General features: G+C 55.1%; 7 protein-coding genes across 7 annotated transcripts; 3 read left to right on the plus strand and 4 right to left on the minus strand.

Moving 5' to 3' along the window:
- Positions 1–1,192: 1,192 nt before the first annotated feature.
- EI97DRAFT_429420 (uncharacterized protein) lies at positions 1,193–2,167 on the minus strand. Its single transcript, XM_033797440.1, has 2 exons — positions 1,969–2,167; positions 1,193–1,906 (listed from the first exon to the last, which is right to left on the minus strand). Exon 2 carries the CDS (start codon positions 1,792–1,794, stop codon positions 1,441–1,443), a length of 354 nt encoding a protein of 117 aa, XP_033658908.1. The 5' UTR covers positions 1,795–1,906; positions 1,969–2,167; the 3' UTR covers positions 1,193–1,440.
- A 941-nt stretch (positions 2,168–3,108) lies between these two features.
- EI97DRAFT_365150 (uncharacterized protein) lies at positions 3,109–3,967 on the minus strand (the record flags this gene model as incomplete). The annotated part of the gene is made up of 2 exons (XM_033795018.1): positions 3,109–3,671; positions 3,733–3,967. Coding segments are annotated over 2 exons (798 nt in total), but the record flags the coding sequence as incomplete, so codon positions are not given.
- A 1,874-nt stretch (positions 3,968–5,841) lies between these two features.
- Positions 5,842–7,848, plus strand: EI97DRAFT_429422 (uncharacterized protein). Its single transcript, XM_033797441.1, has 2 exons — positions 5,842–6,738; positions 6,804–7,848. The coding sequence occupies exons 1-2, from the start codon at positions 6,034–6,036 to the stop codon at positions 7,536–7,538; spliced, it is 1,440 nt and encodes a 479-aa protein (XP_033658910.1). The 5' UTR covers positions 5,842–6,033; the 3' UTR covers positions 7,539–7,848.
- A 30-nt stretch (positions 7,849–7,878) lies between these two features.
- On the minus strand, positions 7,879–8,743 carry EI97DRAFT_463723 (uncharacterized protein; the record flags this gene model as incomplete). The annotated part of the gene is made up of 1 exon (XM_033801377.1): positions 7,879–8,743. Exon 1 carries the CDS (start codon positions 8,431–8,433, stop codon positions 7,879–7,881), a length of 555 nt encoding a protein of 184 aa, XP_033658911.1. The 5' UTR covers positions 8,434–8,743.
- A 518-nt stretch (positions 8,744–9,261) lies between these two features.
- EI97DRAFT_27707 (APH-domain-containing protein) lies at positions 9,262–10,929 on the plus strand. Its single transcript, XM_033794328.1, has 3 exons — positions 9,262–9,754; positions 9,869–10,516; positions 10,572–10,929. The coding sequence occupies exons 1-3, from the start codon at positions 9,422–9,424 to the stop codon at positions 10,731–10,733; spliced, it is 1,143 nt and encodes a 380-aa protein (XP_033658912.1). The 5' UTR covers positions 9,262–9,421; the 3' UTR covers positions 10,734–10,929.
- Positions 10,876–12,627, plus strand: EI97DRAFT_27673 (tricarboxylate transport protein-like protein). Its single transcript, XM_033794322.1, has 4 exons — positions 10,876–11,143; positions 11,211–11,282; positions 11,344–11,490; positions 11,693–12,627. The coding sequence occupies exons 1-4, from the start codon at positions 11,126–11,128 to the stop codon at positions 12,362–12,364; spliced, it is 909 nt and encodes a 302-aa protein (XP_033658913.1). The 5' UTR covers positions 10,876–11,125; the 3' UTR covers positions 12,365–12,627.
- On the minus strand, positions 12,402–15,922 carry EI97DRAFT_27690 (DUF917-domain-containing protein). The gene is made up of 4 exons (XM_033794325.1): positions 15,638–15,922; positions 15,503–15,580; positions 13,483–15,390; positions 12,402–13,427 (listed from the first exon to the last, which is right to left on the minus strand). Exons 1-4 carry the CDS (start codon positions 15,718–15,720, stop codon positions 12,440–12,442), a joined length of 3,057 nt encoding a protein of 1,018 aa, XP_033658914.1. The 5' UTR covers positions 15,721–15,922; the 3' UTR covers positions 12,402–12,439.
- Positions 15,923–16,040: the final 118 nt, after the last annotated feature.

Genomic DNA, 16,040 nt, shown 5'->3' on the forward strand with positions numbered 1-16,040 from the left:
TTAGAAGAGGTGCGGTTTTACGTGCGAGAAAAATAACCTTGCCAAGGGTAGGGTAAGGATGGAGAGCCCTGCGGTCATGGATCTGGTGGGCCGCGGTGTTGGTAGGATTCGTAGGAATAGTAATGCGCCAATAGCAATGCGCTGCTGAGATGAGCGTCGCTCAAGCATCCGACGTCAAAATGGGGCCATTTCTGCGCTTCAGTCCTAGGTGACGAACGGGGGTTTTGCGATGTGTTACTTTAGGTATTTCGCAAAATCGTCCCCGGAGTAGAAATTGTTGTCGAGTGGGTGTCTAACTCAACTACTATGTAATAACATGGCGGAGTACGCATTGGCTCCAATCGCTCAGTAGACGACCATGCCAGTCCAAAAGCGGGAGTATTCGACCATCTTGGAAAATATGCGAAGCTTCTCATCTTACTTGTACAGTACACTCGAAACGTTCGTTCCAAGCCACTTAGCCGGCGGCCGACAAGGAAAAAACAGTTTGTATGAAAACGACCTGCAGGGCACCATATGAGTAAGAAATCGCCCCGCGCAAGGCTCTCTGCAACCTTTTGGGAGTCGCTGGGTACTCTCTAATACTATGTAAGTACTCAGGTCAGAGCGATGTTGACGGCAGAATAATACCGGGGACCTGCGAGATACTACCCTTAGTTATCTCTCTGGTTACTACGCGCCATGCTCCGTGGCAGTGTGTCTCGCGTATATGAGGCCCGTCAGCCCTAACGATGGAATGATGGAATTCCCCGAAGTCGTGTTGGTCGTAGATCGAGAATTACATGAGAACTCACACATGCACAGGCGAACGACCAGCCAAAAGCACTATGAGACAAAATTTGGTTGAAGGCTTCCCCTTTGTCCTACATAGGTAGCCATACCTCGAGTGCAGGTTGCTATTCCTCCAGGTACGGTGTATCCAGGACCCCAATTCATCTTCTTCAGGTATAGAGAGCAGTTAGACGACAAACGCACCCCGTTAGTTGGGATAGGTGTGCGCCGCGGAGTACCTTTCGACTGAGGCGCAATAATCTGAAGCATGGTCGAAGTTGTTGATGACGGCTTAGAGGCCTCTTTTTAGTACACGCCCGGGATGACATGAGATGAGCCAGGAACATTATGCTACAGGGCTGGAATAGAACGGCCATCATGCAAAGGGTACGTAAGCTGAGCACACGTGTGAAACACGTGACATCCTCATTCACACATACCACAGTACTTCCACCTAGACATCTCCAGACCCGACTTCATTTGCGAGCTTCAGATGGGGCAGTCCTGCCAGTTTCGGATTGAACCACAGTAGATTATCTGGTACTCCTACTCAATGGCCGCTTTCCACATCGAGAATTCCCCCATCTTATACCAGTAACACTGATCCCAACTTCCCCTCAGATCCAGCCATCGAAACCTACAAAACCCAACATCCACCCCCTCAACACCCTATCTGCCATCTCCCCCATCCACCCAACCCCCCACAACCTCCCCCCTAACAATCACCGGCTCCTCACTGCTAAACCTCACCACATCCGCCCGTATCTCCCCCATCGCCTCCTCATCCCGCACCGCCATTCCAAACGCCTCGCCGCTCGCAAACTCCATCTGCGCCATGATGCTGTAGGGCGCGTCCGCCTGCATCTGCACGACGCGGTACGACTGCAAGCCGTGCTTCTGCCAGTGCTGCTTGACCAGCGGCATGTGCGTCGTGAGGTAGTAGTCGAGGTCGAAGCGGGCGTCGTGCTTGCAAGGGTAGAGGACTGTGACGATGGTTTTTTGGGTGGCGGTGGTGGTGGCCATGGGGTGGTGGTGTTGGATGTTTTTAATGCGTGGGGTTTCCGAGGGGGGAGCGGGGAGAGGATGGAGGATAGGGAGGTTGAGATGATAGGTCCCGGGTCTGTGAGTGAGGGTTCTTGGAGGCTTGTTAGAATGGGAGGGTGGTTCGCTGGTGGGCGGGTAACTACACGTACTCACTTATGATGCCAGAGGGAAGAGCGAGAGAGCGAGAGAGAGACAGAGAAGAGACGGTATGGTTATCCGGTTGACAGAGTTTCACCTCAGCACCGTCGTCCCCTTCTTATAGATCCACCAAGTCGCATCAGCTCGTCCAACAAGACGGCTCGCTCGCCCGAAGTACCTGTACGTTTCCTCCATGTGGAACCGCCCAATCCGCCCTTCTCGCACAAGTGCTGATTACAGCAGAAGCCCCGGAATTAGGAAGTAATCGGAATTAGGGGAACATAAGCAAGATTTCGCGGATAGCATACAAATTTGTATACGGAATAGGGAAATTTAGGGGCTAGGGAAGATGTATTAGCCCCTACATTTATATTCCCCTTTTCCTGAAGTCCATAACTAGGCATATGTAGCACTGGTGATGCTGGTTTTAGTGGAGGAGACCCGGGAGAGAGGAGCAAATATACGCTTAGGTAGTACTGTACAGTAGAATGCCCGGATGCTTACAAGTAGTATCAACTCCTTCTGTATACAGATTACTCCGTCTTACATTTTCCTCAGTGAGTTGCATTATATAAACGACTCCAGTATGGGCAACTCGGAAGTATAAGGCAATATTTCCCCTCCACCATAAATTTCCTAATACCGACGAATTTCGAGCGCTTACTCATGGTCGACAAATTGACCGCTCCATGGATCCCAAGGTCGCGATTAAACCATCACGTGTTGCTCTTGGACAAGTATATTTGGTCGGTTACATGGGACTTCAGATATCTAGCAGTAGCCATCGTCTGCAGCCGTCCCTGCTCCTCCTTGGCCTCGTGCTGCCATTTTTCTTCTCTTCTCTAAAATGCGCTTGCAAGTCCTTTAGAGATCATCATTCCACGCTTACATTGCCGGCCGGCTGCCACCCGCAAAACCCGGTGCAGACCAAGTCCACAAAAGCCAAGTGCCCAAGAGAAATCCGTCTTGCGGGATCCAACATTTGCATGGCAGCCAACCTCTACTTGCAACTCTATCTGTGGGTATCTCGGCGCAAATCCAAAGAAATTCGTTAGAGCAAGCAAACTGCCTGGTTCGTAACAGTCGTAAAGGCCTGGGCGTGAATGTTCAATAACCATTGGTCCAATGATTGACTCCATTTCGGTGCGTGCCGTTAATCATGCTGTCTTTGCGTACAATGTTCACCCTGCTCCCCATCTTGGAGGCCCTCTGGGGAAAGGCTATGAAGGGGACAGGAACGTCGTCGCGTAGCCCGACGATGCTGACATCATGCCACATCCTGTTGTTGGTGCTCGGCGTGGGATTGTCCACCTTGGCCCACACATAGCCCATCTTTTGCATGCCCTCGAGGCGCAGGCCGATGACGATGTGATGTTCGGTTTGCAGCTCAGCCGACGGTCGGCTCGATGGTCGGCTCGAAGGTCGCCCACTGCTGGGCGTGGACACGACGGATTGGACGGCGATGCTGGTGCGTTCGGCAATGACGGCCTCCATGATTTTGATGGATTTGGGAGGGCCGTTCATCTTCTGCGGCAGCGTGCTTTTGGCGACGAAGCCGCCCTCTTCATGGGTGAGGTCGGTGAGCCGGAAGCGCAGGTTCTGGTCGAGGCCGATTTTGGCGCACTGGCGATAGCCACCTTCGAAGGTGCACGACAGGCCCGATTCGAAAAAGAGCTGGAGGGTGGGGAAGAAGGTGTCCAAGGTCCATGCCGTGATTCCTAGATTGAGAGGACTCAGCGAGACGGGTTCCCTGGGGCGCAGCAGTGAGGCACTACTCACGTTCGCCCACGAGCAGGTGGGGATGGACCAGGCTCGGGGAGCAGGCAATGCGCAGCTTGGCCTTGGGGCCGAACTGGGCGCAATCGACGGTCTTGAGGGTGGTCGCGTCGGTGCCGCGAGACTCGTCGTCCTTCTTGAGCTCTTCGCTTAGTTCGTCTTGGCCGCCGACGGGGAAGTAGCCTCGCCGCGAAATCTCGTTGCGGAGGTCCTCTGCGGAGCAGAAGTAGTAGTCCATATATCTGAGGGAGGAGGAGGGTGAGCGAAGGGAGCCAAGCTATCGCGGGTGGAAGCTCGGCAGGGCGGAGTCGCCGTCATGCGGTGAAGGGAAGCTGGACAAATCCGCAAAGGAGCGGATCGTGGAGCGCCGTCATCGCATGCTGGAGGAGACTCGCGTCTAACCCCTCGCGCGGTCGCAAGCCATGATGTTTCGGGAGAAATTGAATAGGATTGGAAGGGATAAGAAGAGAGAGAGGGAGAGGGAGGAAGGGAGCGAGCGAGCAGCAGGAGCGGGAGAGGAGGGAAGTGGGATGAGGCCGGTGGAAGCAAGGCATTAGGCGGAGGAGGAATTTTGCGGTCCGAAACGAAGATCACGTGCAGGGGGATTGGCTAAGCGCCCCGCCCGCCCAGCTCGAAGCGCTTTGATGCCCAGGGAACGCTTCACTGATGCCCAACGAACGAACAGCTTTTCCCTTTGCAGAATTGTTCACTACACAGGACGGAGTAGTCGATAGTACTGTCAGTTGGTAAGGACGAAGAGCCACTCTTTGCTCTGTGAGGGATTCGGCGAGGAATTGGTGCCTCTAATAATGTCCCGTGAGGAGAAGCTGACGACAGACAGTGACCAGCCCCTCATCTGCCTTGTTATCCCACCCCTCTGGTTCTCCTGACAAACGGCACTTGGTAACTTGTACCTCTGTATGACACTGGTACCTTGGTTGGCACGTCCGCGCCCGCGGAACAGCAGCTCCGATTGCTGGAACTCGAGGCGGTGAAGGGCAGGGCAGCCAGATGCCAAAGGAGGCTTAGCGCTCAGTGTATCCCAATCCGGAAATCCTCGCGCTCTGTTACGCTGTTCACCAAGTCCTGAACATAGAGCCGTACTACTACATCGACAGTAGTGTGCCGCAGTGTCGCAGTCGTCCGAGGGAGCATCATGATGATGGCCAACAAAGCTGCCATCTTGTCATCCCCCGTGGACCCTCCTTCAGCCCTACCTCCGCTGCTGACGCGCCCAGACGCCTAGCCACCCTGAGCGGAGCGGAGGGGCGGAAGCGCTCTAGCCTCTGGGTGGCGCGTTGGCATTCAGCCCTCTTCAGGAACAGGTTTGGTGTGTGTGCGCTCTTGGAGTGAGTGTCGCTTTCCCAGGCTCGCAGCGTAACAAGCTCTCGTATCGGCGGCACGACGTTGAGCCTCGTCTGAATCTGATGGCTCCTGTGGTGCACGCCCAAGTCTTGCTTTCTCAAACGCTCTCCGGAGGACTGGTCGTTGCGACGAGAATCGTGGTCCCGCAGCGGTCTGGGCGCGTGTCCCTGATTGAAGCACCGTCATCAGGCGGTTGGGAGGTGGGAGCCCCGTTCTGGGGTATCTATCCTCCCTTGGAGAGTGCAGAGGTCGATCATAGGAACTTGTACTACTGTATGATGCTGAAGTACCGTAGGTGAGAGAGGCATCATGAAAAGTGAAACGGCACCAGACTGGCACCATCTGGGATCTACTTTAATATTCTTATGTCAGCAGAGGTGCTTGGCTTCCAGAAGGGGCCATTCCGCTTCGAGCAGCGATTGCGATGGCCGGCGATCCAGGCCAGGGGTACCTGATTCGTCCCGACAATGTTCTCCACTCTCCAAGCAAAAGCACTGGACTACTACAACACCATCTTCATCCTGTTGTACTATGTAGGCTCGAATAAGTGCTGGAACCGTCGCATCAAATAGGCCACCAGTCGTTCTTGGACATGTACGGAATAGCCGCTGACTGACTGGCATTTCATGGATTGCCCATGCATCCACGCCCCTGCGAGGGAGGGTGAGATTCGTCATCCGTGATCCGCACAAGTCCTGTGTTATAGTGGTACAGGATCTCTGGACTTGTACTCTGTACTCTTGCACTCTTCACCATTTCCTCATGGTTCCCTCGGTCGCTGGAATCGCTGCACGCAAGAGGAATGCCCTCGTGGGCTGCAGATATCAGAGATGAAAAAGATACCAAGGATAGCAACACTGGCAGCAGCGTCCAGGGCGAAGCCGCAGGACTCAATCTAGACGACTCCGTAGAGGACTCCGTACTGTGTGCATTTAATCTATGCCCACGGGCACGAGCCATGATAGATGGCCATGGCTGCCTGGGTTCCTGGGCGCAGGGCCGACACCACACCACACCTCACCCTACCACACCCTCACCTTCACACGTTGCATTCTCCCCCCTCTCCCTCCCTCTCTCACCCGTCACCCCTTGTTGAGCTGTTCGCCTCGCCAACCCTTCTGCCACCCGGGGCACTACTGCGCCGCTGCTCTGCTGTTACTGACATGTAAGCGGCCTTGTGCGGCTGCCTCTCTCCCGCATCCCACGACCACCATCACGATCACGATCACGACCCTTCATCCAGCCCACACCTGGCACCACAATCGGCCCACCATCCTCATGGGCAATCTGGACCTTATGAACCGTGACCACCTCGAGCTGCTGCGCAGTTCCGCCTTCGAGGCCGAGCATGCCCAGCTCTACGACTCGTCCTACATGCAGCACGAGGCTGCCGCCCTCGCCTTGGAGCAGGAGATTGCCAACTCGCTCACCTCCATCTCGCCCGACGACAACTCCGACGAACACCGCCGCATCCGCCGCACCCAGATCCAGATCCACCGAGAGCGCCAGCGCGCCCTGCGTCCCCACCTTGAGAGCGGCAGCGGCGTGCAGGACGAAGAGGGCCGCGAGTGCGTCTTCGTCCCTGCCCCCAACCACTGGGGTGCCAACGGCGACCTCGACGAAGAGAGCGGCAGCCTGTCGTCGGTCAGTCATGCCAAACTCCAGACGGAGAAACTCCCTTTTGCGACGACCCATTGACCCGCTTCTAGGTCCACAACCTCCTCACATGGCAGGCCAGCTACTCCCCTCTCCCCTACACACCACTGTACGACGAGCTGCCGTCGCCTGACATCCCATACTACTCGATGCTCGACCCTTCTCTGCCGCCCGTAACCTACCACCTGCACCGGATACGTGAATGGACCACCTCCGGCTGCCGCAAGTACATCTACAGCGCACGCGAGTACTCCGACAGGTACTCGCTCTACACCCTCGAAGCCTCGCACCGCTCCGATAACCAAGTCACCTCCGCCGAATTCTTCCGCGTCGCCGAGTACCCTCAGCCATGCATCTCCATCCTCCTGTCCGGCATCGAAAAGCACGACAACACGGCTGCATACAAGTCTCGCTGCATCCACCTCCGCGGGCCCTTCTCCACCCCCATCAAGGAGTATCCGGACCGCCAGCAGAAGATCCCCTGGTCTCCGCGCCGCTTCACCTACGGCGGCCGCCGCTTCGTCTGGAAGCCCGGTGACCCCAACGACGACGTCATGCCCGAAACCCTGTACGAATTCCAGCGGGACTGGGCCAAGCCGGGGAGCAGGACGGGCAAAAGGCTGGATGACGCGACACCGCGGCCCCTCGTGTGGGGAGAAAAGAAGAAGAAGGGCAAGGTCGACAGCTACACCATCCACTTCGCCGGCGGTATCGATCAGGTGTTTCGCGAGATTCTCCTTGCGAGCCAGATGGTGAGGCAGGTCTGCCTCTTCACCGCCATGGAATAGAGGGACAGCCGTTTCTACTTTCGCAACTGTCATTTATGGGACTCGATTTATGATGATCATTGTTGGAATTGACTATGGAATTTGGCATGGCAATGGGTTCGGGCATGGATACCAGGCGTTTCCTTGTTCCCTTTTTCTCTCTGGGCATCACTCCCCTCTTGCAAGAACAACGCAAGGTAGGGTAGAGCAGACGGGTCGGCGTACGGATCGTTTCTCTCGAGTGCTAGACCGTTCTGTCAAGCATTTCCCCTTTTTGGCTATCAAAGTCCTTTTCAGGTAGAGCAATCTGAAGAAGCGAGCACCTTCAAAACCTTTGTATCTCAGTGTGCTTGACAGCGTCTCAGCTTGCATACCCAGCCCCCTCCAAAATGCCCTCCCCCTTCACCCCGACCCCACCCGTGCCTTCCACCCCTTCGATATCGCCGTCCTCCCCCACCCCCCCGACCGCCACCCACGCGCTCAACGGGTCCGCCCATATCTCCCAATGCCCAATCTTGCCCTCGGCGTCGAACCCACTGAACCGATAGATGAACTGCTCCTCCCACGCCTTCCCTGTCTTCCTGCTCTCGAACCGCCCCTTGCCCACCACGCTCACCATATCCGCGCCCACGTCGACGATGAAGCCGTTCTGGTCCGGGAACGCGTCCGACGGCAGGTTCATGAGCAGTGTGTCGTTTAGGGCGCGGAAGTAGGCGAGGCAGGCGTCGCGGCCGGTGAAGGTTTTACCCAGGAAGGGGAGGCGGGAGCGTGCCCAGGGGGGACCGTGTTCGGTGATTTGGGGGGTGTCGGTGAAGAAGCGGGTGAGGAAGTCTTGGGGTGGTGGCGGGGAGAGGAGGGAGTGGCAGAAGGAGTGGGTGGTGGTGCGGAGGGTTGTGGCGCGGGAGGGGTCGGTCATTTTTGGGTGTGTGTGGTCGGGCGGTAGATTTAGGGGGTGGGATTGTTTGGTGGAGGAGGGAGAGGGTTTGGGTTCGTTGTTGCTCTGCCTGCAGGTGCTTGCGCGGTTGGTGGTTGTTGTTATGCTGCTGAGGCGTAAGGTGTGTCTTGGTCTGTGTGAGAGAGTAGTAAAAGTTATGTGGGAGAGAAGACTGAATATTATGGAGCTTCTTGAAGGAAAGAGGTCAATTCAATGTCGAGGCCGAGTTTGGGGTTTCTTTTTTGTTGGCCAGCTTCAACAAGCATGATAGGTACAGTTACTTGTATAATGGGTTGGAGGGGGTGGAAGCTTGGGGGGAATTATGTGACGTCAGAGAGGGGGATTAGATAAGCTACTTCTGTCAATCGTTCACTAGTAGATTAAGTCCTCACAAGTCTTCGTCTACCTACTACTTAGGTACATATATTTCTTATATTGAAGAGTTGTGCATCATGAATGGCAGCTACGTCGTGCGTCTGGGCTTTGAGACACGGATGCTGTCGTATTGTAGGGGGCGGGTGAGCGTTTTTCCCTGCATTTGCACAAAGTAATCCTATCTACACTGTCAGCAAGGCTGACGTGAGGTGAGCCGGATTTACTGTGTATGAGGGGATGTTTTGGATGATTCGAGATATCGTTGTAACTTAGTCCGTTTTTTCCGGCTGAAGAATTGACTGGGAAGAACGTCAGCAGATAGTCCACCCTCTTGACTGTGGGAGCGGTAAGGAAGTGTAGTCGACATCATTAACTATCGTATTACTACCTAGAAAGCTCGTTGTTTATTCTCGCTTGGAGAGTCCCACCCCGCATGCATCTATCGACCTCCCAATCTCGCCGAGGCTACCCTCCGCTCGACGAAGCTTACTCGAACCTGCACGTACTACCTCAGCAACTCCATCTCAACCTCCAAGATGCGGACATACGCAGTGTCGATCCACTCGCTCTTGAATAAGGCAAGATCAAGCACACAATGTCGAATGCCACAAAACCAAAGGCGCGACACGACCTGGACGATGAAGCCCTGGGCAAATACCTCGTCGATCATCTCCCCAACCTGAAGCTGCCCGTCGTCTCAACCAAGATTGGATATGGGCAAAGCAATCCCACATATTTCATCGACGATGCGAGCAACGCGCGGTTCATACTCCGGAAGAAGCCTGCTGGTGTCATCATCTCCCCGGTGGCGCATCAGGTGGACCGCGAGTATAGGGTGCTCAAGGCGCTGGGATCGGTCGAGGGGTTTCCTGTTCCGAGGGTTTACTGTTTGTGCAATGATGCCTCGATAATAGGGACTGCGTTTTATGTGAGTTCCTATCCCAGCCTATGTCTCGTAGTGCATCCACACACGCCAGCTTTTTCACACTTATTCAATACTCCCGCGGAAATTGGCCAGTGAACGAAACTAATTACAGAGCAGGTCATGGAGTTTGTCAAGGGACGCATCATGACGGATCCCAATCTAAAAGATCTGCCTCCCACTGAACGCCGTGCCGCCTGGTTCTCCCTCGTGTCGACTCTGGCATGGCTGCATTCCATTGATCCCGACTCCATTGGTCTAGAGGGATTCGGCAAAAAGACTGGCTTCTATACCCGTCACTGCAACACCTTCTCCCGCATCGAAGCCCAGCAAGCCAAAGTCAAGGACATCAACACGGGCAAGCAGCTCGGACGCGCTCACCCCCATTTCGACGAGATTGTGGACTTTGTAAAAAAGCACGTGCCCGGCGACAGGGCCAGCATCGTCCACGGCGACTACAAGTTTGACAATGTCATCCTTCATCCTACCGAGCCGCGGGTCATTGCGATTCTCGATTGGGAGCTGAGCACCATTGGGCATCCGCTCATGGATGCCGTCTACGTCGTGGGGCCGTACTGGGACTGTGCCAGTCCGGATGGTAAGGGGCCAACTCGAGATGACATGGGCGGTGCCATTTACGCCCCTGAGAATCAAAGGGCGGCGGGCCTGCCGAGAATGGACGAGCTCCTGGATGAGTACACCAGAATTACAGGCTGGGACCCGAGGAACGACCACTGGGAGGTGGCGAAGATTTTCCACCTGATGAGGGTGAGCTTTTCTTACCCTTTCTCTTTGCGGAGTTCATACTTATTCTCCTCTCCAGGGTGGAGTCATCAGTCACGGCATCCAGGCGCGGACGATCAGTGGGCAGGCTAGCAGCGAGTTCTCGCACGTTTACTTTGAGAATACAAAGCGGAGTCTGGACATGGCGCTCGCAATGGTCCGGGAGATGAAGGCGAAGGAGGCTGAGAGGAGCAGGATATAAGATACCTCATGGTGCCGCATATACCAAGTCCTTTACCCCCTTAACGTGGTACCGATGCAAGGTCACATGTGGGAGGTGACGTTGGGCGTGACGAGTGCGCCGCGAAACCGGACGCACTTGATGTTCGAATAGACTTACCATTGCCATTCTGGACATCGTAAATCAGATGTCTTTGTTGTCTTGTTCCTCCAAGATATCCGAATGACGTCAACTAGTGGCACTAGTCTTTCTCCTCGGCTCTCGGCTGAACTTTCGCATGCAACTACTTTCCAGAACTTTTTGGTTGTATACTCCGTGTAATAGATAGATCGGTTACTTGCTTCACCGTCTATCTACCCTTGCACTGTATCGCACACTCGCTTGTACTCTCCTTTCCAGTCGTACATGTTCCAATGGTGTCAGGCGCCAATGTAAGTGCCCTCCCTCCTCACCGCTATTCCCGCTGTCTATCAGATAGAGCTAATCGACAATCCCCAGGATTCACAAACACCTGCCATCGTCTCCTTGGCCGCAGGGGGTGTAGCAGGCGGCATCGAGGCCTTCACTTCGGTGAGTCTCTGCTCCTGCCAATTACCATTTTTCGCTGGTTAGCTGATTGTTGTCATCGCAGTATCCTTTGGAGTTTGCAAAGACACGGGTGCAGTTGAGGAGCCAGAAGGGGATCCCGACGCCGCGGAACCCTTTTCTGGTGGTGACGCAGGTGTATAAGACTGAAGGTGTACGCGCACTGTATAAGGGGTGCGGTGCGCTTGTTGTTGTACGTAGGGATTTTTCCATTTTTAGTCTCCCATTTCTTTTTTTTTTTTTTTCCTTACTTGGTCTGTATCACATCTCCTGTCATTGTTCTGGCCCCCTGTATTTTCTTTGCCGGGTTTCCCGACGCAGCTTGCATGTTACATCCCTTTACATCCGTGACGTTCGATCTTTCAAAGCAGCATTTCTGAAGACTCTGGCTACAGGGTTCCATAGGGAAGGATGGCGTCCGTTTCCTCTTCTTCGATCAGATCAAGCAAGCCTTTGCGGACCCCGAGACGGGCACACTCTCCCCCCTCAGAAACCTGGCCGCGGGCATGACGGCCGGCGTCGTCGCCTCCATCGCCGCCGTGACCCCCTCGGAGCGCATCAAGACGGCATTGATCGACGATGCACGCACCGAGAGGCGCTTCCGCTCTGGTTTGCATGCCACTTCGGTCATATGGAAAGAGCACGGCATCATGGGTCTGTACCGCGGATTCGCTGGCACGACACTGAAGCAGGCCTCTGCGACAGCATTCCGCATGGGGACCTACAATATCCTCAAGGACTTCGAGACGAAGAGGAACATTGAGCAAAACACCCTGACCAACTTTGCCAACGGCTCGGTCGCCGGCGTCGTCACCACGCTGTGCACGCAACCTTTCGACGTCATCAAGACGCGGTCTCAAAGCGCACACGGCGCAAGCACGGTGGAAGCCATCAAGTCCGTCTTGCTGGATTACGGCATTAGAGGCTTCTGGAAGGGTACGACGATGAGACTGGGCCGGACAGTGTTCAGCGGCGGCATCCTCTTCACGTCCTACGAAGCGGCCGTCAAGGTCATTCATCCGTTGTACTCTGGACTCACGCATACGGTTCGCGCCGAAGCATCATAGATCGTATCGTAGTTATGCATTGCACCTCGGTACTGGCTTTCCTACTTCTTCTCTGTTTCCTCCTGAGCATTGCAGTCATTTATTCCGACTATACTCGTCAATCACGCTCAAAGGTTTCACAAACTTGCCGATCGGCTTATATCGGAGATGATCCAGTCCGAAGGCTTTGGGGCCTCCAATCTCGATGCCTCTCGGGCTAGTCCAACGCTCGCTTGCTGTGATGCCAATTACCAGGACGAGCAGACCATATCGATATTCGGGAGTTCCGAGGGCCTCGCCGTTCTGGGCGTCGATGACGGATATCAAATCAGGGACTATGGCGAGAACATCATCATTCTTCTCTTCCCCTGCATTGTTCTCCGCTCCCTCGCGTAACCGTATCGCCGCAATGTTTTCGTTCTTGAATGGGATCTTTATCCGTCCCCGAAGTTCGCACGGCGATGTGCCCGTGTCTTCGTCAACGTTACCGCCTTCAATGATCACTTCGCCATAGACGTGTCCCATCCTCAGTGTCCGCTCAACGCCAATGATCTTGCCTTTGAACAGCACTCGGCCCGTGCTGGGCCCGCCCACGGCATCGATGATGGACTCTGCCAGGTGCTCGAGCCTGTTCTCCTTCCTGGCACGCGCTACCGCCCTCCCGATGCGCCAGGATAGAGAAAGCGTGTGTTCGACTGCCCACCTTCTTGTCTCTGCTCCGGTGACGGGGCCGTCGGCGCACCCAACGTGCGAGCCCATCTGCGAGAGCGCGGCCCGAATGACCTGCTCAACCTTCAGGTCGCTCGTGGCCGTTGGCATATACAGCACGTTCCCGTTGCCATCTGCAACACTCACGGGAGCGAAGATAATTTTGCGCTCATTGAAAACCACGGATGTAGTCTGCCACTTGGTCGGGTATGCGCGGCCCATCCAGTCTCCGTCCACAGTGGGAAGATTCATGTTTGTGCTTGCCCCAAGTATGAGCCCTTGCAGCCCGTTGGCTCCCCCAATCTCCAAGGCAATGACTGCCGTGGCTCGACCTCCCTGGTAATACTTGTACAGCTCATTTTGAGCGTCCATCATTCTACGGAATCAGCGGTTAGATTGTTGAACCAATGTAAAAGAAAACGGATACGCACTCATCAGCTGCGAGCTTCTCAATGCCCACAGTCGGAGAGCCGGCACCTCCCCCTGATCCTACAAGATCATCGTCCTTTAAATCATCGGGGCTGATGACTCTGATGACGCCTCCTGCTCGCAAAATTCCACGCACGCGTAGCATGCTCGAGTATGGAGACCCTCCGCCCCCGGTGCCAAGAATGTAGCAGCCCAGAGTGATCCAGTCCAGGTCTGTTTCTGAAATGTACCATACACGATTTTCCACCCGAGGCTCGTAGCTGGATAGATTGACTTCTGCACTCGCGTCCATGATTGTCTCAGATACATCAGCAGCCGCGGGCGCCTTGTCAGAGACCTCATGTTCATCCGTGCTGGCTAGATCTTCGTCTTCGGCAACCCGAAAACCAGCAAAATCGTCCGCTCGCGAGAAGTCGAAGTCGCCAGCAGCCCGCACAATGAAGCGTGTCTTGTTCGCGATATAAGGCAGCGGAAGAGTCTCAACTTCCACCACTGCAACCGAATCGGGCAGTGCTCCGGCACTGATGGTGCGTCGCTTGGCTTCGTCTGAAATCTCGAGTAGCAAGTCCTTCGTGCTCTTCTTCTCCGTTGACTTCACAGTGTCAACGACGGCACTGACACGCGCCATTGCGGCACCTATTGCGTTCGCCACTCCGGACCATTGGGACGTGATGACGCGGCTTGCGCCCTTCAACTCGTCGGGCGCCAATATAGCACCACCGCCAACGAGGAACACGGGAATGTCATCTGGAGAGGTCTTCATGGTGTCGATGATGCTCTCCAGCATCCTCTTCGTCTCGGCTTTGAAATCCTCAATGTCCTGTGAGGGAAGATTTCCACGGACCTTCTCAGGTTCGCCGATTTGCACACCTGTTCCGGCCACGGCATAATCTGTGGCGGTCGGGACATCTCCACCAAAGACGAGGGCCTTCTGTGCGAGCCTGTAACCTACACTCTCTGGACCGACTTGGATTCTGCCATTGACTCTGCGGACGAGCGAACCACCCCCTAGACCGATGCTCTTGACGTCCGGGTAACTGAAGTTCATTCGGACGCCGCTCAACTCGCTATACGCAGCCTGCTGTCGTGGGAAACCATTCGCGAGCAGGAGGCCCACATCTGTCGTTGTGCCTCCAATGTCCACCACCATCATGGCCTCGGCCTTGCCCTGCTCTTGGGCTCCGACGAGGTAGGCAGCGCCTCTCATCGAGTTGGTGGGGCCAGAACTAAATGTCCGGATAGGTAATCGTGAAGCCGCTTCGCCGGACAGGACTGTTCCGTCATTCTGTGTCACGAAGACTGGACATTGTAAGCCGAGATTCTGGATGGGCCGCTGGAAGCTGGCGATGGTCTTTCGAGCAAAGGCCAAAATGGAGGCGTTGAGGATGGCGGCATTCTCCCTCTCCAGGAAGCCGAGATTGGCAACCTCCTTGGACAGTACAACGTCGACGCCAGGTATCTCTCGCCGGATAATATCGGCGGCACGCTCCTCTTGCCTTTCGGCGGTGTCAATGGGGGAGAATACGCCATTAACTGCCACCGTCCGGATGCCCCTTTCCCGGGTTTCTTTGCAAAACTGTACAATCTCGTCCTCCCTGATATCCGAGATGAGGCTGCCATCAACTTCCAAACCGCCCTTTACAAGTGCATAATGTCCCAGGACGATGCTCCTGATGGATGCAGGCCAGTCGACGCACGGAGGGGCATGTTTGCTGAAAGGACCACAAAGACGCAGCACGGCTACGCGCGACAGACGGGTGGAGTCCCGCGTCACGACGGCGTTCACAAAGTGTGTGGTTCCTATAGTGACGCTTGCTACATGGGCAGGGTCGATGTTGGCCGATTTGAACATGGCGGTGATGGCCTCGGCGATTCCATGGCTAGGATCCGGGGTTGTTGGCGCTTTGTGCCTTTGACAAATAAGTACAGTAAAGACTTGGTCCTATCGTCGTATCCAGCGAGATTGCAGATGTTGATTCACCAAACCGAATGCACGTGCGAGTCACGTGGATACGCACTCACCATGCTATGATTCCCCTTCCTGGTTCTCCTGCTGCATCAGATGCCGTTGGATCAATGACGACACCATCTGTATTTGTCCTGTTCAGTTCATCAGTTAAGCACCATACAGATTGAGCTCATATCGTTGCAACTCACCCGCCGACATCGACACCGATCCGCAGCCTTTTCGCGCCATTATTAACGCGAGCATCATCGGGCCTGGAGTCGACGAGAGCCATGGTGATGTCGGAGACAGTCAACCTGGGAGAATGCAGTTAAATGCCAGCGGGCTGTATCTTATCAGATCCTTAAACTCGCGAGGAATAGGATGAAGCTGTCAAAACGGGAAATTGTCCGATTTTCGGGCGGTCGGGCGCCGAGGCTGCCCCTCTCCTCCCAATTCGATCACAACACCATTTCCAACAATCTCATCTTATCTTAGACCAATCTGATTAGATCTCCTTCACCACAGCAGACTGAATGACCACTATGGGGTACATCATACAATGTTAGAGTGGTAGATTGGGCGTATCTGTGTCCACAGGCGACGTTTCTGCCC

Source organism: Westerdykella ornata (genome assembly GCF_010094085.1).
Source record: "Westerdykella ornata strain CBS 379.55 unplaced genomic scaffold EI97scaffold_1, whole genome shotgun sequence".
NCBI lineage: Eukaryota > Fungi > Ascomycota > Dothideomycetes > Pleosporales > Sporormiaceae > Westerdykella > Westerdykella ornata.